The following is a 19,566-nucleotide window of genomic DNA, read 5'->3' on the forward strand; positions in this document are numbered from 1 at the left end:
CACGCACACACGCACACACGCACACACGCACACACGCACACACGCACACACGCACACACGCACACACGCACACACTCACAAGCAAAGCAGAGACATTCATTTGTTCTGTCTCCTGACGCCGGACCCTCGCAGAAGCAGGTGAAGCTCGTGGGCAGCCTGCTGTCAACGCGCTGCAAGGCCTACGAGCTGATATTTGACCAGCTCGTGAGGAACGTTGGGTCAGAGGGTCCCGGCGGTGGCGGCGCGTCAGCTGCCCCCATCCTCATCTTCAACAGCAACACCAACACTGTCGAGGCCAGCCCCGTGACAAACAACATCAACACCGCCGCCGCGTCCAGCAAGGCCAAGGCGAAGATTCAGGGGCTCGGGGTCGCGACGATCGCGGCGGCGGCGCTTGGCACGGCGCTGCTCGCGCGTGTCATCCTCAGCGGCGGCGGTGGCGGCGATGGCGGCTGCAGGTCGGGCTCATCGTCGCCCCCCTCGTCCCCGCGCCCCGCGCGGCTGCCACGTGGCAAGAACGGCCGCGAGAAGGCTCTGGTGTCCGTCATGTCCGAGTGCGAGGACGAGGCGGCGCTGGCATCGCTGCTCAAGAAGGTGGGCCGGCTCGCATGCAACAGCCAGCATGCTTTGTTGCTGGTGTTGCAGAATCGGCGGATGGGCGGGTGTGTAATGGTTGACAGAAGGTGCAGACGCGGCTGGTGATGCTCACTGTCGCCGTGCTTGTCAGGCAAACAGCACGCACGCATGTCAGTGTAAACCAATTGTTCTTGAGTCGCCCTGCATTGCCTTGAGTTCCGCTCACCTCATCTCCTCTTTACCCGCAGCTGGCGCGCGAACGGGATGTGCTGGTGGCAGTATGCGACAGGGACATGACTCACCCATCAGACTACCTCACCACCTGGGTCCGCCAGGTGCGCTGTCAGTCGGGCCATCATAGGTGTTGCCGGTAGCACAATCACTTGTAAAGTGATGAAATCACACGAGGTTTGTGCTGCCGTGCCATGTCCAATGGGGCTGAGAACCTGCTTTGCCGCCCCAGACACCGATGATGACTGCACGACGCCTGCTGCGCCCTGGTCTTCTTCCCTTTCACCGACAGGTGCAGCACCTCGGCCTGTCCAACACGCTGGTGCTGTCCAGGGACAGCACTGTGGTGGGCAAGGTCAAGGCGCTGGGCATGAAGGCGCTGCTCATCAAAACCAAGGTCGGGCGGCTGGGCCGTGCTGCGGCGGATATATAGCTGCATGGTATGACAGAAGGGTGGTGCAACGGCGCGGGCAGAGGCATGGGAGTCTACTTGCATGAGTCCTATTCAGAAAGGGCGGCAGCGATGCCAACTTTGGCCGAAGATAGGGTATAAGTGTTACAGTACAGCATCCTGCAGTCGCCCGCTTTTAGAGCCGTTCAGGTTCATGGGATTCAAAAATGTGTACATGAAAGACAGCTCCCTTTAGCAGCAGTGCAACCTCCATGCAAGGCAGCCAAGCATGCAGCAAAGAGAACAAACCTAATCATCATAGTGTGCCACGTGTTGCCTGTGAGGTCTGGGCGCGTTGTCGACCGGCACGCCGGCTTGGTCAGGCGGCCGCATTCCGCGCCCTGTGCCCTTCTGTCCCCTTTCAGCTTGGCGGCTCTCTGTTTTCGGCGCTCACAAACCATTTATAACTCCTGTCAGGCTGGGCGTCAGCGCGCCGTGGGCCGGCGTGCCTGCACTTCACGGGCGGGCGCAGGGGCCCTGCGGTCTGATTGCTGTCTAGCCAGGGGGAGGGTTCGCCCGGGCCCGCAGCATGCCGCCCCAAAACCTGCGCCCCTGAGCCCACGCACATTTGTTCCTGTCAAATTGCATCTTGTGGCTGCTGCCCCCACCCCCTGGCAGGTGGTCCCCGAGGCCCCGCGCGCGACGCGCCGCGCGGCGTTCAAGTGGGCGGCCCTGGGTCTGGTGCTGGACCTGGGCTACTCTGTTCTGTACAGTGATCTGGACGTGGCGTTTCTGAGAGACCCCTTCCCGCTGCTCAAGAGAGACTCGGACCTGGAGGCCATGAGCGGCGCGGCGAACAGAGTCACCGACTACGGTGAGCCGCGCTGCGCTGCCGCCGCCGGGCATGCAGCCATTGGGGTGCACGCGGTGCACCATGGCGGTCCACGGGCGACCGCCTTTATTACACACAGCAATCTTTGCAGTTGGGCAGCGGCGATCTTCACCACAGGCCCATGGACAGGAGGGGCGGCACGCACCTCACCATTACGCGGTCCCCGTGCGCCCCCCCCCCCATCGCAGGCCTCGCACGCAGCGAGGCGCCGGCCTCGGCGCCGCGGCACCACGTCATCCCTGGGCTGTCCCCCGGCCTGCTGTACCTGCGCCCCTCCCAGGCGGCAAAACACCTGGTGGCATCCATGGTGCGCGGCCTCCAGGCGGGCGCCGACACAGAGGTCAACCTGCTGGACGGCGCAGCGCTTGCGCCAGCGCAGGGCGATTACGTGCGCTCCATCCGGCTACGCGTGCTGCCTGTGGATCGCTTCATGACGGCGGCGGCGCTGTTTGGGGCCAGGCGGGGGCCGGCTGCGGTCCTGGGGGAGGAAGAGGTGACGGCGGTGCACTTTGGGTTCGAGGAGGGTGAACGGCTGCGGGGCATGCGTGCCGTCATAGACTATGCGCACGGCCGCACAACGGGTCTCAAGGAAATGACGCCACGGGCTGACGGCACGGCCAGTGGGGCCGAGCGGCAGCAGAAGATTTGATTTGATTGCAGGGGGCCCGGCGCAAGAGCTGCCCGTGTGTTGTCGCACGGTGAGCTGTGGGTGTTCGGTGGCTTGCAGAGTGCGCCTGAGCTAAAGAGCTGGCGCTTGTGCCCGGAGAACCATTGTTACCACCTGCAGGTCTTGCTGCAGGCCACCCACCTGCCAGAATCCAGGTGGAGCTTGAAAGTCCTGTGACAGACGGTGTGGCTTATGCAATGCTGTTTGTTTCTAATAGCTGTCGGCGGTGTCAGCGTAGCCGGCCGTGAAGGTTTGGCAGGCATCAATGATGCAGGCCTTGTTGAGCGGCCTCGGTGGGCGTGCACACGCTTGTTCTGCGCATGGCCTGGGTGTGCTTGTACTGTCAAATCGCGACCCTAGTCATCGCCAATGACCAAGCCATCTTTGATGGCCCTTAGCCACCCACTGACCTGAGGGTACAAAAATTTGTAATGCTGATCAAGTGCAGCCCACCAGTCGTGACGGTAGCTTTGGGGGCGTGCATGCGTGTACGACCGCACCCCAGGCATGCAGCGGAGGTGCACACCAGGGAATGGTTCAGAGTGTCAGTGGGTCGCCGTGTCACCCCCGTCCTAAGGTTTCTGGCATGCCCGGTCACAGCAACTTGGCAGCAGCTTGACGGCTCGGCTTCGCATCGCAAAAGAGCAGCAACTAAGCCGGTCAGTTGAGACTGCTTCACTCTGGGTTTTGGGTTGATTGATTGTGATGCGCTGACTCGGGCCCAGCGGCCAGGCCAGGCCGCCTTTGTTTCAGGCAGTGGACCAGTGGGAGGCGCAGCAGCCCGCCCACGCAGCCCTAGCCAGAGAGGGCTGCGCAGGCGGTTGGTGGCTGAGGCACGGCAGGCGGGCTGCCAGCATGTTGCTGGGTGCTGCGGTTGAGCTGGTCCAAATCTTGTGCAATCGGGCTTGGGCAGCGAGGCGCATGGTGCAGCTGCCCGCTCCCATGCAATCGTCATGCAGGCCTATGAGCTGTGCCTCATGCAATCGTGCGGCGCGATTGCTGGAACCGGTCAGTTCGATGCGCTTATCAGCGCATGCACTGAAGGGGGTGTGAGCGGCGGCGTCAGCGCGCATGTGGTGCGGCAGGTTGCACTGGTGGGCCGCTTGGCGCTTGTCAGGGTGCGTGCTGATGCCACCATACTTCCGGGCTGAGCCTTAGGTCCGACGGGCATGCATTGGGTGATGTACCACCATTCAGCACCTCCGGCCCTCCTCCTTCCAGGCTACTGTGTGTGTCATGCTCAGCCGCGCCACCATGTGTGATAACCCGCACACATGGCATTTGGTCAGCTAATGCCCGCCAACTTCACTCCTGTGCAGGAGGCCGCTATTGCCGCCGACAGGGCCACCGTGCAGGCCTCACGCGCCCGGTGTGTGTGCACCGCATTCCGATGCGTGCTCGCCCAGCGCGAAGTTCACAGGACTGCGCTGCCAGCAGCCCCCTGCGGCGCCTGCCTGGCAGCACGTCTGCGCAGGTGTCCCTGTACTGCTGCTGCTGCAGCGTGGCTGGTGGTGTTGTGCCAGCTCACGGGCGCGGTGGTCCAGCGAACATTCGACGCTGTGCGCCCAGTTGGGTCACTCTAGCGCCAGGCCATGCTGCGCGTGCTGTGCCGGGATGTGGTATGCGTTGGACTCGGTTGATCAAGCAACGACTGAACTGGCAACCAGGGTTAGCTGACTTTAAGATTGCAAGGGGGACTGGGCGCCTCCGCCCGTACCATTCGCAAGCGGCGCTCTGCCACAGGCGTTATGATATGTAATACAGCGGGGTGGCGATGACGCACAGGCTGCCAGGGACGTCGGTTGCTGTGGGCTGCGAGCATGTCGCAGGCGCCGGGTCCCGGCGCGAACAGGGGCCTCAGGTGGCGTTGCGCCAGGAGGCAGCCGCGCACTTGAACAGCAGCGCAAGCGGGCATGTGGCGCGCCCATGCGCCATGCTGCCGGATTACATGCAATGTGTCTTATTAATGCTGACCAATGTGCTATGCCGTGATGGGTCCCACTCTGCTGCACGGTGCTTGGGAAATCGATCTCAATTTATCATACCGTACTCTGCACAGTCTGCTGGTTGCAAAACATGCAGGCGCGCCTTTTATACAATCAAATGAAGTCAGTTTGATAACATATCACCTGGTATACCCGCTCCGGGCATCCATGCGCGCGCCAAGGCACCCCCAGCCTGAACTCAAACTCACACGCACGCACCCGTTCATGCCGCTGCCTTGGCGCCGCTAGCGCATCCCAGGATCACCGGACCTGGTAATCACATCGTGATGTTCCTTTTCGGTGGCGGCAAGGTGCGGTGGGAGCCCGCGGGCGTGCCTCGGGCCCGTCCCATCGCCCTTTACCAGCCTCCTGTGGACTGTATGCCGCCCCGTTGCACAGCAATTGTATCATTTATGTCGTTGGACACTATCCTGGCGCCGCTTATCACCGCGCTGCCGCCTCGCGCCCCCGCTGCACCCGCATGCAGTCCCCGCGCCGCCCGGGCGAGCGAGTGGCGCCCGCCACGCCTGCGCGGATCCTGACGTCCTACGCGCGCACTAGCGAGGAGCTGCAGCTGTTCTTGGAGGACCTTGCCGCCTGCTCCCCCGCGAAGCACCTGGATTGGGAGGAGGCCCTCGAGGCGGTGGGTACGGCCGCGCGGGCAGTTGGGGGATGTGGATGCGTCAGGCGCTGCGCTGCATGCACCGTGCCGCCCCTGCTGCACCGCCTGGAATGCATGCGGTCCCTGCATGTGCTCAACTGCATGTGCCCAACTGCATGCGGTCGCTGCATGCGCCGCATGAACGCGCCGTGGCACGCGGTGCATGCATGTCACCCATGCTTCCTCGCACAATTCTGCATGCATGTCGCTCCTTGGCGACTCCCACAGTTCGCCCAATTGGCAAACACACAAGCAATTCAAATTACTTGCACACAAACAACAACAGTTCCCAGATGGTGTCATCCCCTCAGCCTGGTTTGAGCTCGGCGGCCGCCGCTGGCAGCTGACCGCGCGCACAGGCGCGGACGGGCGGCGCGTGCTGCACCTGGCCACCCCGCTGGCGGCGTCACCAGAGGCAGCGCGCCGAGAGCTTGCACTGCAAACACAGCAGCAGCAGCCCTCGCAGCAGCAGCAGCAGCAGCAGCAGCAGCAGCAGCAGCAGCAGGCGTCGCAACAGCGCAGGCGCGGGAGCGGGCGGCCGTCCAAGCAGCCGCTGCTGCTCGGGTCCGCCGCTGACGAGCCGCGCTCGCGCGCGCTGATGCTGCCCGGCAGCGGGGCCGGGCCCACCCCGAAAAGCGGCAGCGGCCTGCGCTTCAGCGCTGACGGCCTCAACGGCCAGCTCGCCGCGGCCGGCTGCCGCACCCCCAGCAGCGGCAGCGGCAGCCCCTGCGCGGACGACTACACCCTGGCCGCCGCGGCCAACGGCGCTTCCTGGAGCGGCAGCGACGGCAGCGACGGCGGCGCCAACGGCAGCGGCGGCGGCGGTGGCGGCGGCGCGCACGGCAGCGCGGGCGCCAAGGCGCGCCGCAAGTACGTGCGCGACATCGTGGTGGCGACCAACCCCGCCCACGACAGCCTGGGGCGCTACAAGGCGCTCATCGCGCTCATAGAGCACTGCAAGGCGCGCGCCGCCGCGCTGCGCCCGGGGCAGGTCGCGGACTGGGGCCGCGAACCCGCGCACTCGCTGCTGCACGCGATCGTGGACGTGGGCGAGGCGCTGGCCGGCTTTGGCAACGCGCACTTCCCCGAGCGCAGCGGGGAGGCGCGCGCGGTGCTGGCGGCCGACTACAAGGCGCTGCTGTCAGAGTACCTGCGCCACCTGGGCGGCGTGCTTGCGCCGGGCGCGTGCCGCGGGGTGGCGCCGGAGACTGAGGTGGGCTGCTTGCTGGGCGAGCCTCGCGGGGCGCCGGCTGTTGTGTTGCGACCGTGTCAGCCTGCCGGATGGCGGGGGCGCTGCCCTTAGGCTTGAAGTTCGTGATTTGTCGCTCCCCCCCGGCGTCAGCATCCAGACTTGATGGCTGGCTGTTTGCATAGTTGGGAAACAATTGATTACTCACCACCACACATCTTGCTGGCCAACACATCGACACCCCCCTCACTCACACACATGCTCGTGCACGCACGCACGTAGACACACACACACACACACACACACACACACACACACGCACGCACGCACGCACGCACGCACGCACGCATGTTCATGCTCAGGTGCACGCAAGCACGCACACACACTCACACAAACACTGAGACAGTCTTGTGTTGCCCTCTAATACCTGCCCACCCAGGCTGAGCTGCGGTCGGTGGGCAGTCTGCTGTCGACGCGCTGTGAAGCCTACAAGGTCCTCTACGACCAGATTGTCAGGCACGTCGGGTCGGAGGGCCGCGGCGGCGGCGGCGGCGGCGGCTTTGGCGCGTCTGCCCCCTGCCTCATCTTCAACACCAACTCAAACACCGTCGACGCCAGCCCCGTCACGACCAACACCAACACCGCAACCGCGGCCAGCAAGGCCAAGGCGCTGAACCAGGGGATCGGCGCCGCGGCAATCGCGGCGGCGGCGCTTGGCGCGGTGCTGCTCGCGCGCGCCGTTTTCCGCGGCGGCGGCGGCGGCGGCGGCAGTAGGTCGGGCTCGTCGCCCTCGCCCGCCTCGTCCCCTCGCCTCACGCGGCTGCCCCGCGGCAAGAACGGCCGCGAGATGGCCCTGGTGTCGGTCCTGTCCGCCTGCGGGGACGAGCTGCGCAAGGCGGGCCGCAACGAGGCGCTGCTGCAGGACGACTGGCGGCTGGGGCGGGTGCGGCTGGCGTGGCCGCCGGCGCCCGCGCCGCAGGGGTACGCGCCGCTGACGGCCGAGGTGTGCGACGTGACGGGCGCGCTGCAGGAGCTCTACGGGCGCTAGGCAGCTGCCCACTTGCAGCAGTTTCCAGGCAGCCGGCTCGTATCGGCTGAATGGCGTGGGCGGCGGCAGAGATGGCACGCCCTTGGCTCGAGGCGCCCAGTAGTGGCCGTTGCGGACGGCGGGCACGCAGGTGTTTGCAGATTTATATAATTGTTTGTCCAACTTGCAGGTGTGATTGGGAGAAGGCAGACGGCAGAGCTTGCATGCAGTGCGCACGCGCGCGAAACATCCCGGCTTCGAAGGCGCGATTGGCGAACGCCGCCCCTTCAGCGGCAGCATCCGCGTCTTGGGGCCAGGCCAGCTCTTTGCAGGCCGATACCCGGCCCTGCTTTCTGCGGCCTGCCCGCTCGCACGCGGTTCGCAACTGTGCGCGCCCGTTGGCGCGTGCATTGCCCCTTGCTTGATTGCGGTCGTTTGACCATTTGCCGGGCGGCACCAGGCCTCTTGTCATCCCCCACCCCCTCGCTCCCCCGCACTGCGCCACGCACATAAAGCAGCCGCCGGGATTCCTCCGGACTCGCTGCCCCCCACTGCAAGAAAAACGGCAAACCGTGTTCCGCCCTTTTCTCACCCCATTTTGCGTTATGCCTGTCTTGCCATCCCTCGCTCCTCCCCCCTGTTCGCCCACTCTGGTGACCCCAGAATACGCGCGGCGGCAGCACCCGCCCAACATATTGGCAGCAGCCCAATATATACACATTCTTAGCGGCCGTTCATCCCTATGTACCACGCCCAGCCCCTGAATTCAAGGGAGCAGCGGCAAGCGCGCGCGCAGCGGCTTGCGAACGCACGCATCGAGGGCCGGCCGCCGACGCCCAAATTTTGTTTAGACGGCGAGTCTTCCCAGTATCGTTGGCGCCCAGCGCGCGCAGCAGGCACCGGCCTTGATAATGCAGCACCAGGGGTGCCCGGGTCGGGCGAGGGCGGGCCGCAGCGGGCGGGGGCAGGCGCCCTTGCGCGCCCAGCCCCCTGTTCTCATTGCAACCACAGCAATGCACAGCATCGACACTGCAGGGACCGCGTCGGCATGCCCGCGGGTTTGTCCGCCCTGTCCGCTCTCAATTGTTTGGCGGCCATGGGTCAATTGATCAAGGAATGTGTTACTCAAGGAATGTGTTACTCATGACACCCTGTGGTGGGCACTGCCGGCGGCGCCGGCTGCAGGGGCGGTGCAGGGGTGCAGGGGCAGTGCAGGGGTGCAGGGGTAGCAGCGGCGCACGGCCAACACGGCCAACACGGCGAACATCAGTGTTGAGCCGGGGCTGCGCCCCACCATTCTGCCGAGGCTGCGGGGTGGCAGCCCTGCTGACGAGCCGCACGCAGCGCTTCCGCATCACACGCCGCGTCCAGCACATTGATTAGTGACGGGGCGTCATCATTATGCGCGTTGTGAAAATTAAATTCGGCGCAGCGAAATCCAAAGCCGGGGGCAGGGCAGGGCCGCTGTTGCAGCTGATCTCCTGCCCAGTGGCGAGGGGGGCCCGCGCAGGTCACAGCGGCGCGGCAGGCGGCGCGCGCGGCGGGGCCGCCGGCCACGCGCGCCGGGCACCGCCCTCCGGGCCCTACTGCACGTGGCCGAGGAAGGGCTCGACCGCGTGCGTCTCGGACACGGCGGCCAGGAACTCTGCGCGCGCCGCCTCTGAGCCGAAGAGGTACAGCGCGTACCCCCCCCACCCGCCCCCGCAGTACTTGCGCGCCAGCGCGCCGTGGCCCGGCAGCGGCTCCATGCCCTCCCCAAGCTGCACGCCGTATGACGCGTCGACCGCGGCCGCCATGGCCTCAAGCGCGGCGCTGGGCTCCTGCCCCGGCAGCGCCGCAGCGCGCGCGAGCGCGCCGGCGCGCTCCACCTGATCGTAGTCGCGCGTCACGTCCGTCTTCTCCGCCGTCACGTGCGGCGCGCCCGTCCACATCAGCGCCATGCGGCCGGCCAGGAAGCCGCCCCCGGTCTTGAACTCGAGCTCGGGGCGCGGGCCGCTGCGCCAGACGCACAGGCCGGTCTCCCGCAGCACGGCAGGGTCCTGCCAGCCGACCCCCGCGGCCAGCTCAGCCTCCAGCGCGTCCCGCCCCTCCAGCAGCGCGTGCGCCGCGCTGCCGCCGAGCCCGCCGCCGATGCGGTACGGCCAGCGCGCGAGCGACACCAGCGGCGAGACGGCGCAGTTGACGACGAACGCGCCGGGGCGGGCGTGCTTCGGCACGTCGAGCCAGCCACCCCCAAAGTCCACGCGCAGCGGGCAGAGCGAGGGCGTCCTGATGTTCTGCAGGATCGATGTCGTGCTGACAGGGGCGTAACCCAGCGTCTTGGGCAGCACGTAGTACTCGGCGCCCACCTGACTGCACAGTTCCCGCTTGACCGCGCCGTACTTGTCATCTTCTGTCGCCACCAGCAGCTGCGGGCGCACCCGCAGGAAGTGGCTCTTGAAGTCGAGCCCCCGCTCCTCGTCCTCGCCCACCACGACGGCGTCCACCATCCTGAGGGACGAGAGGAGGGCCACTTTGTGGGCCGTGGGCATGCTGCTGCGGCGGCCGGCCTTGTGGTGAGCCAAGACGGCCTCGGACGCGACAGACACTGTCAGGTGGTCGCCCAGGGCCTGATGGGCAGGAGGGTGGGGGGGAAGGGGACGAGGAGGAAGAGGGTTGTGGCCGCAGTGCGGCTTCATGAATGTTCATACAGTGATGAGGGGCAGAGGGCAGGCGGGGCGAGGGGTGTGCAGGCGTCAACGGGACAGGCGGCCACGCTACGTTGGTCTTCTCAAGGCGGGGGCCGAGGATTCACAAACGCCAACCAGGGGCCAGGGGGATGTTCAGAGAGGTGCGCGCGGTGCGCAGCGATGCGTGTGGCGGGTGGCAGCTCGCGAGCCCGCGGGCCTTGCGGGCAGTTCCAGGGGGTGACACCACCTGCGCGGCTTACAGGCGGCGACGCCGGGCGCCTGCTGTGGTGGGGTGTGCCCGCCCCCCGGCCCACCTTGGCCTGGGTGAAAAACTCCACGTGGCCGCCATGGATGATGTCATAGCACCCGCTGACAAACACCTGGGTGTATGTTGTAAAGGGGAGGGCCGCGTCAGGGCAATGGCGAGGCAAGGGAGGATAGAGCTGTCCCACCTCGCGGGGGGGACGGCTGTCCCAAGGCATGCGGTACACCCGGCCGCCCTGACCGCGTTTGAGGTGTTTTCTTTTGGAGTCAAGCATACATGTACAAAGGCCGCGTTGAGAGGGACAGGCAGGGAAGGCGAGGCGGCCGCGCAAGCGAATAGGCTGCAAGGGCGGGCCCGAGGGCGAGGGAGGGAGGGGGGGCAGCTGCGCGCGCTGACCTTGCGGCGCGGCGCGTGCGAGGCGGCCGCCTCGTCGGCTGCGGCGCCGCCTGCGCGCGCGTCTGCCGCGGGCGGCTCCGCGGCCGCCGCCTGGGCGGGCGCCGCCGCCGACATTGCTCAACCAAGCAGTGGGCTCTGCCTGTCCAGACGGCGCTGCCGCTGCCCCTTCTGTTTGTTTCAGAAGCGTGCAGCAGGCCTGCCTTTCCTGTTGTCACTGCCGCCTACCTGGCTGGGTACCTGAGGGGACGCGGTAGAGGGTGGTGGTGGTGCTGGTCCTTGGGATGTGCATGTGTGCGCACGTGTGGGGGACAGGGAGGGCCAAAGCAGCTGCAGTGCAAGCGATAGCATGCCTGGAGCCATCCTTGGCAAACGAGAGACGCACACTGTGTGCTGATACTGGTGGCAAGATGTGTTTGGTACTTCACCTCTGTTTCGATGGCTCAGAGCTGGGTCAGGATGTGCGAGGGGGCGGTTGCGCACTGAGCTCCAGCAGCACACAGGTCCAGAGTGTGCTGGGAACCTGCTTTTTTGAACGATGCTAGCCAGCAGCCGCTATGAAGCGCATGGAAAGCTGAGATTAGGATCAATGTTTGGAAATAAAGGCGTCTTGAAAATGAGCAGAATCTGCAACAAGCGTGATCTATGTGTACCGGAGGTCTACATGTACCATAGGCACCGCGCATTGCTTTCTGGGAGGTCGTGGCTTTCGCACGGCTCAGCCCTGGGCGCCGCCGCTGGACCCCTGGTGAGACCGCTCACCCGGATTCGTCATCAGTGTGCTGCCCCAAGCCTGATTGCTGCCCCGTCACTTCACCCGCACACCCGGCCCCCACCCGCGTCACGCTCTGTTTTGCATTCCGTGCAATACGCGCAACCCGGTTTGAACCCCCGCCCCTCCCGTCGGCGACCATGCTCCTGCCAGTCAAAGTATCTGTATGGGCAGGCTGAAACCCCCGGGAGAGCCTTCAAGCGTGGCTCAATCACAAGGCCTGGATGGACGTGGCGACGCGCTCCCAACATCACGCAAACCCACAAAAAGCTAGCTGGTATATACATACCCACCCAACAAACCTGGCTCCCCATCAATACGTGGCAAAAGGACAGTCAGGGCAAACAAACTACAGTATGTATACAATCCAACATGTGGCGCAACTTTCAGCGTGCACGTAATGCGTCAATGCGCTTATTTCACCGCAAAAGCTGCGTTGCCCCCTTCTCCTACTGTACAACTGCTGTTTGCGCCGCCGCCGCATCTCGCTGGGCATCCCTTCGCTTGGTCACTCGCTGCGCCCCCGCCCAGCTCGATTCGCCGGCCCCTGGGCCTCGAGGAGGCTCTCCCTCCCCGTGGCTATGTTGAAAGCCATCAGATAGTCGGACAGCAGAGACGTGAATGGGTACCTATGGGCGATGCGGAGGGTGAGGGGTGAACAGGGGCCGAGATGCGCTTCAGAGGCGGCGTGAAGGATGGCGACAGCATGAGCCAGTGAAGGGCGGGTGTGTGTCCCGAAGGAGGGCACGCCACAGCAGCGAGAGCAGCGCGGGGGCCGGACAGTCAACCAAGCTGAGCTTGCCCAGAGGGCCGGGTTCAGCCCAGCGGGCCTCGCCTGTGCCGCATGTGGCAGGGGTGCATTGCTGAACTCAAAGCAGAGACCTCCTCAGTCTGCAGCCGCCTGCCGCCCCCACCTGAACGTCGCGGGGCGGTTGTGTTCGATGAAAAAGTGGCCGGCCCAGGCGCAGCCGTAACCGGTGAGAAGTCCGCTCAGTAACAGCTCGGGGCGGCGTAGCACCAGCGCTGCGCGTCAGGTGGGAAGGGACAGTTGTGTGGGTCCGGAACGCTTGCCCTTGCGCGAAGCGCCCAATTGAGAGGGGCTAGCGTCGCCCTCGCGGCGGCAGCGGGTGACTTACGGGTGCCCGGGTGGAGGGCGCAGGTTGGCAGCCACGCGCAATGCGGGCGTCCACCCGACCCAGCCTGCGTGAGCCTTCACCTGCCAGCCACTGTGAGCTGCCGAGGATGGTCCCCACAAAATGCAGCACCCTTGTGCCGGAGCGCTTGTGTTCTGGTGTGGCGCGCGCCAGCATTGGGTTGAGCCAGAGTGTACAGAGGATGAGCGCCAGCATCATCGTATAAATGGGATTCTCAGGCCTTACCCCCGGCATGGACGGGGGGGCTGCTGGCATAAGCAGCAGCAGCTGGGCTTTATGCAGCGTCAAGCAGGTGTTCGCCAAGCCCCCATCACCGTGCTTGTAGAGCTGGTGGTAGAAGCTGCGAAGTCATAAAGAGAGGAGAGAATACCAGCAGCATATACAATATGGAGACGGGGTGCGCACGCGACACGCACTGCAGGAAGAGCAAGCGTCGCGGACGCACGCGAGCGACGCAATTGCAACAGCATGCGTGCATCAAGAGCATCATGGAGCGGCTGCGGCGAGCTCACTCGCTGAGGGTCTTGTAGCGGGCTGCCATCGCGCTGTCCTCAAACGCCTGGTAACGTGGGTCGATTTCTTACGCAACCGTCTTTGGAGCTTGCGGGATGCGAGATCAACCACGCAAGCGTACGTACGTGGAAGGTGGTTAGCGGCACGGGTCGTGAGCACGTACAAAGACGGGGATCATCCAAAGTTATATGGAAGCCAGCACATCCACCTGCAACCTGGCATCACGTTTTTTGCGTGCCGGCCTCCTCAAGACCGACTGCAGCTACTGTACCCGTGGTCGAAAGCACCAACAGGCGCTTGCAACAGCGATGACAGTGAACTCATGGGAGCTGTCAGTCAGCTAGCACAGGCTGACAGATGCGTGACCATGCTGGCAACAATGGTCAAACTGTTTGACCATGCAGGTTGTTTATAATAGACATGAATGTTGCTGCTGCCACTGTTGGGAGATACTTGACAGAATCGCAACACAACAAAAATTATGTGTTACTTTTACATGCTAGCATTCTTCCACGTGTTCGGTGCTGGATGACAACAAGTAGGCAGTCCGCCACGCGCACGCACAGTCCACAATGTGGACGACCACGCTGCTTCATTGGACAGCAGCCCACAAATATGTACACATCATGACCACGCACGTGCAGAGCCAATCATGTTGATTGACGCCATTTCGATAAACCTGAACACATGGCTGAGTACCACTGCTGCCGCCTAGCGGGGCAGCAGCATGGAGCGAGGTGAATCTGGCTCTTTCGGCAGGGCTCCACTCCCTTAAAAGACAGTGCGATGCACGTATTACAGTAGCTGCATCTACAGCAGCAGCATCAGCAGCAGCAGCAGCAGCAGCAGCAGCAGCAGCAGCAGCAGCAGCAGCAGCAGCAGCAGCAGCAGCAGCAGCAGCAGCAGCAGCATCAGCAGCAGCATCAGCAGCAGCATCAGCAGCAGCATCAGCAGCAGCATCAGCAGCAGCAGCCGAGCAATGAAGCCATGCTGCAGCAGCCGAGGAGCCTCACAAATGAGATGGCATAAGCCCAAAACTTGCTGGTGCGGTATGGTTTGTGGATCGAAGGGTTGTTGCCGTACTAAACGGCCAGTCCCCCTACTGAGGTCAGGTGAAGCAGGAGCGGGCCTTGCGCACACAGCAACCTCCTGCGCAACGGGCTCTGATTTGGATCTGTTTTTCAGGTCAAATACACGCGCGCACACATGCACATGCACATGCACATGCACATGCACATGCACATGCACATGCACATGCACATGCACATGCACATGCACATGCACATGCGCATGTGTGTGTGTATGTGTGTGTGTGTGTGTGTGTGTGTGTGTGTGTGTGTGCCAGTGTGTGCGCGCGCAAAGGCACGCACGCGCGCACGCACGCACTTATGCACGCGCGCGCACGGTAACACTGGAAGGTATTGAGTGTACTGCAAGAAGACATGATGAATGGCAAGGCTGGATGCACAAGACAACAAGCTATATGATGGGCATGTGCCTCAAGTAGTCTTCAAAGTGGATGCACATGGCCTCAATCCTGGCAGCTGAGGGGAAGAGCAGTCATCTGCCAACAAGTCAGACTGAGTAGAGCAGAATAGAGTAGACCAGGTGCTGGGCACCCAGGATGCGTTAAGGACAGGCGCAAGGGTCAGGGCAGCCGCCGGTTCTTCCGCTGGCTTGGCGACGCGGGGGACCCGTGGCCGGGACGCCCCGTAAGGAAGAGCGACCTCCCATATCTGCAATCGCTGTCCAGCTGTTGGATGCTCAGCAGCAGTTTCGAGGGAAACACTCCGGATGTGGGCAAAAATCAGGCTAATGACTAGCAATACCCATTTTCCCCTCTTGTCTGCTTTCCGTCACAGCGGTGCTCTCCACTCCTACCCCTTTTTTCCCCACTAGCTAACACTGTGTCTCACCGATGACTTGCATAACCCTCCACGGCACCATGGCGGACTGTGAAAGGCCACTGGCGAGTGCACAAGAAAACTCGATTTTCTGCTTGCACCCTGCAGAAACACACAAGTACTTGATTTTCATACAGGTTGAAAGAGAGTTTATTTTGGGACTTGGCAAGCGGGTGAGGAGGGTTTCGGCACTCTCCCTAATTACTCATTTACTGTTTTGCCGCACACAGTAACACTGCTGGCCGACTCTAACCTCTGCCTACCTGAAATCGCTGTCGATGACTCACTCCCAGGTACACACGTCAAGCGCGGCTGGTGAATCAGCAAACCCGATTTTTGGGGTATGTACAGGCACAGCAGCCCGCGTCGCCAGTACAGCTTTAGGCCGGGTTGTTGCAGGGCATTACTATTTCAGCTGCCACAGTGGAGCCCTTTCACGAGAAGTTTGACACATTCCTGCTGCTAGACCGTCTTTGGCCCTGGGCGTTTGGGCTAGTGACAAGAGCTGGACTTGCCCTTCGATCAGTCGGCGCGCCGAGCCACCATGGCCAATGATAAAATGACCACTGTGTGTTTGGTAAATAAAACGCACAAAGTAAGAATGTTGCTCTCTGACCTGAATCTCCCCCCCTGGGGGACGTCTGCCCTTGAGCGAAGGCAGACGCGCGGACTTCTCATCTTGCAGTGAGATTACTACTGGGTGGCGGCTGCTGACAAGTGCGCGCACCCGCGGTACGGCGCACATATCGCCATTGAACATGATTCAATACTTCATAGGTGGCACGTACCATCATCAAGGGCCCGGCGCGCCAGCCAGGCTGCGGGCGAAATCCACCGCGAACCATGATGCCCGCCCCACCCACACCCGCCAAAAGTAGGTGCCGCGATCAAATAATCCCCCGAAACAGGCCAAGAAACAGTATATCTGCGACGGATCTTTTGTCTCACTTTAAGGCTGTTACGTTTATTACAGTAGGACGCCCCTTGGCGAGATCCCCACGTTTCGCGCGAAAACAACAACGGCAAACAGCATCACCAGCAGCAGGGAGCTGGCCCATACAGCCGGGGGTGAGGCGTCTATGGTTGCAAGCATACATGATCAAGAGCGGCGGTGGCCTGGGTGTATGCGTTTGCAGCTGCAGACCGCTGTGGGCCAACTGAAACTGAACTGCATGGTTGTGGGGCGATCAGGACCGGTGACGCATCCTCGCACGTGCGGGACACTGCGTGGGTTACTTTCCGCATCTTGTAGGCGGGGTTCTGGCGGCACCCCCTAGCGCCTTCCGGGCCCTGTGCCGCGTGCGTGCATTGATCTTGACCGATCGCGGCGGCTGGGCTGGGCGCATGCCTGTGCCTCTCCCTGCACCGCCTGCGATCCCTGCTGTTCCGCCCCGTCTGCTTTCCAGGCCTGCGGCCCAACAGTACCCGGCGATGGTGCGACCGCCACCGATGTCGGCGGCGCTCATCGCCTTGTCGGTGATCTGGCTGTTGTCGCCACCGGCCGCGCGGGCGGCGGACCTGGCGCCAATCGAGACGGCAACTATGCTGTCCGGCGCCAATTCCACGAGCGACTGGCCGGCGGCCACGGTGACGGAGAGTGCACAAGGGCGGCGGCTGCTGCAAGTCGTCCAGCCTGATGGCAGCATCACCTATACCATGCCCAGCAATGCCACTGTCTACACCAGCCCAGCTGGGTCCAGTCTCATCGACATCCTGGGCCCGTTGTTGGGAGTCCTTGGGCTGCAGGTCAACAAAGTAACAACGCAGCCTAAGCTGGGCACGGTGGTGGTCAGGTCAGATGGAAGCTTCACTTACACTGGACCTGCGGTGTCTTATGGTGGTGAGCATCCCCCGTGCAGCGAAAGCACCCGGGACGCCAGGAGCGCGCACGCGTTTGGCAGAGCGGCCCTGCTTGCCGCCACCGGGGTGCCTGTGCCTTGTTGCGTTGACACAACAATATGGGTGCCACAGCCACGGCGAACGGACGCATGATCCAACAATGGTGCTCTGCCCTTGAGACTTGATGCAGACTCAACAGCCAAATTCCAAAGATGCTTTGAAATGACCTCACTCACGCAGGTTTCACTGATCGGTTCTGTGTAGAAGTTGGCATTCTGGTGCTCACCGCAACACGGTGTGTCAATATTATCCGGGCCCCAAATTGCAGCCCGGCCTGTGTCCGTGGGACGTGCGCCGCCTACAACAGTTGCAACTGTACAGGGACAAACTACACCGGGACGACTTGCAACACACCAGGTGAGCCAAAGGGAGGTGTCTGCCTTTGCATCAGGCCGCAGCCGCCTTGCATCATGCATGACCATCGCACTTTCATCCTGTGGATGCACCGTCGACTTGCAAGAGCTGTGTTGTGCTTACCGAGGCGACCCACACAGAGCAAAACACTCACCTGCATACGCTGCGCCCCATTGCCCATGCTCTCGACTACACAACATGCCATCCCTCTTATCCCCCAGCTCCCATCTCTCCTTTTTAACAGCAGTTCCTTCTGATTTTGAGCAAACTCGAATGTTTGCCACCCTGACAGCCTCCACATCCAACCTCGATTCATGCTTACGCCATTGTTACTAGGCAGCCCATCATATAGATGTGCAGTAGCTCGTGACAGGGGCAGTGTGGCAATGACCGCGCCGCTCAGCATCCTTTCAGAATTGGTACACTGCTTTGCTTTTCTGTGGGCTTGTGCCGGGGCGTGGGCCCTGAGGTCCTCAGGGTGCCACGCCTCGGACAGATTTTCTAGCAGCTTCCACATAGTCCACTATTTGAAAGCAAATGCTCGCTTCCACACTCTTGTGTGGAAGCAGGGCCCCACGCACTGCTGGCATCGTGGCACGGCACACCGCACACGACTGCACATGCACAGCATTTAGAACCTTGGCTGTGGAATGGGCACCTGCTTGATGGACTCAGGATTGAGCCAGGGCTGTTCAGCATTTCTGTGATGCTTGAAGAAATGCGTCATCAGCTGTATTGTTGTTGTATACAGCATCATTGGCCGATGCCTAACGACAACCCGTACATCGTCCATCCCAACATTTGTCACAACAGTGTGCTCTCCTTCATGTGCAAATAACGGCATTTGCATGAGCCCCAACACCTGCAACTGCACTGGCGGCTGGACTGGGCCCACGTGCTCAACTGCAAGTGAGTTGGCAGGCATAGGGAGGGGTCAAAATACAGGGCCACGTGTTCTCAAGATGCTACAGCCAGGATCGAGCTTGCCAAAGTGCTGCATTGGACCCTGCGTACCAACCGCACCTGCCCTGCCGCGCCCCCTTTCCACCGTTCCCGCAGCCTCCGCGCTGTGCGCCTTGGCCCCGTGTGCCAACGGAGGCACGTGCGTAGGCCTCAACACGTGCAACTGCACTGGCACCGGCGGCTGGACCGGCCCCACATGCTCCACCCCCAGTGAGTTGTCTGGAGTGCCCCTGGGGGTTTGAGAAGCCGAGGGCCCCGGGATTCAAGACTGATGCGGCCAGGGTGGAGGATGCAATGGATCCACAGCAAATGCACTGCTGACAGATCCCTCATGTCTCCCTTCCCACCATCCCTGCAGCCTCCGCGTTGTGCTCCTCAGCCCCATGCGCCAATGGAGGGACATGCGTGGGAAGTAACGTGTGCAATTGTACAGCTGGATGGACCGGATCAACGTGTAGCACTCCAGGTGCGTGTGCCACGACAATACACAAGCCCTGCAACAACCAGGGTTTCTGATTAGACCACAACGGCTAGCTGGGGAACTCCTCCCACGACACGAGTTGCCCTCGCACGCGCTTGCCTGCACACCCTCTGCGCACAGTGTGCTCGTCGCCGTGTGTGAACGGAGGGACTTGTGTTGGCCCGAATCAATGCAGCTGCACAGTCTTCTACAGCGGGCCGACATGCGCGACGCCAGGTGAGGTCTTGACCACGACAGCCGGAGGGCAGCAGGGACCCAAACAGCGTGAGTATGCCTGCACCCATGTGTCCAGCAGGCTGAGTCAGCACGCATGCTTTGATGATTGAGCTGGTCGCCGATATCAAGTAAGCTGTGCACTCACTAAATACAATTCGCAGCCACGCTGCATGGCAAGCCTGCAAGCATGCACAAGCTGATTGCCATCCCTAACCGCTTCAACCCTGCAGGCGCCCTGCTGTGCGCCTTGGCCCCGTGCGCCAACGGAGGCACCTGCGTGGGCCTCAACACGTGCAACTGCACCGGCACCGGCGGCTGGACCGGCCCCACATGCTCGCAGCCAAGTGAGTCTGCGGGCGCGCGT

At 62.8% G+C, this 19,566-nt stretch overlaps 5 protein-coding genes across 5 annotated transcripts in view; 3 read left to right on the forward strand and 2 right to left on the reverse strand.

Moving 5' to 3' along the window:
- MNEG_3755 (hypothetical protein) overlaps positions 1 to 2,739 on the forward strand; it is a gene marked incomplete at both ends in the record, with an annotated part of 4,957 nt that extends 2,218 nt beyond the window's left edge. Inside the window, 5 exons of the mRNA XM_014047765.1 lie at positions 133 to 594; positions 825 to 911; positions 1,100 to 1,204; positions 1,877 to 2,072; positions 2,279 to 2,739. Coding sequence (XP_013903219.1) covers positions 133 to 594; positions 825 to 911; positions 1,100 to 1,204; positions 1,877 to 2,072; positions 2,279 to 2,739 — 1,311 coding nt within the window. The remainder of the gene's footprint in view (positions 1 to 132; positions 595 to 824; positions 912 to 1,099; positions 1,205 to 1,876; positions 2,073 to 2,278) is intronic.
- Positions 2,740 to 5,029: 2,290 nt separating this feature from the next.
- Positions 5,030 to 7,640, forward strand: MNEG_3756 (hypothetical protein; the record flags this gene model as incomplete). The annotated part of the gene is made up of 4 exons (XM_014047766.1): positions 5,030 to 5,053; positions 5,230 to 5,385; positions 5,690 to 6,616; positions 7,032 to 7,640. 4 exons carry the CDS (start codon positions 5,030 to 5,032, stop codon positions 7,638 to 7,640), a joined length of 1,716 nt encoding a protein of 571 aa, XP_013903220.1.
- Positions 7,641 to 9,202: 1,562 nt separating this feature from the next.
- MNEG_3757 (Bifunctional protein hldE) lies at positions 9,203 to 11,063 on the reverse strand (the record flags this gene model as incomplete). The annotated part of the gene is made up of 3 exons (XM_014047767.1): positions 9,203 to 10,228; positions 10,603 to 10,668; positions 10,950 to 11,063. 3 exons carry the CDS (start codon positions 11,061 to 11,063, stop codon positions 9,203 to 9,205), a joined length of 1,206 nt encoding a protein of 401 aa, XP_013903221.1.
- A 3,132-nt stretch (positions 11,064 to 14,195) lies between these two features.
- MNEG_3758 (hypothetical protein) lies at positions 14,196 to 16,049 on the reverse strand (the record flags this gene model as incomplete). Its single annotated transcript, XM_014047768.1, has 2 exons — positions 14,196 to 14,375; positions 16,017 to 16,049. 2 exons carry the CDS (start codon positions 16,047 to 16,049, stop codon positions 14,196 to 14,198), a joined length of 213 nt encoding a protein of 70 aa, XP_013903222.1.
- A 689-nt stretch (positions 16,050 to 16,738) lies between these two features.
- On the forward strand, positions 16,739 to 17,082 carry MNEG_3759 (hypothetical protein; the record flags this gene model as incomplete). Its single annotated transcript, XM_014047769.1, has 1 exon — positions 16,739 to 17,082. A coding segment is annotated over one exon (344 nt), but the record flags the coding sequence as incomplete, so codon positions are not given.
- Positions 17,083 to 19,566: the final 2,484 nt, after the last annotated feature.

Source organism: Monoraphidium neglectum, assembly GCF_000611645.1.
Source record: "Monoraphidium neglectum strain SAG 48.87 unplaced genomic scaffold scaffold00488, whole genome shotgun sequence".
Lineage (NCBI taxonomy): Eukaryota > Viridiplantae > Chlorophyta > Chlorophyceae > Sphaeropleales > Selenastraceae > Monoraphidium > Monoraphidium neglectum.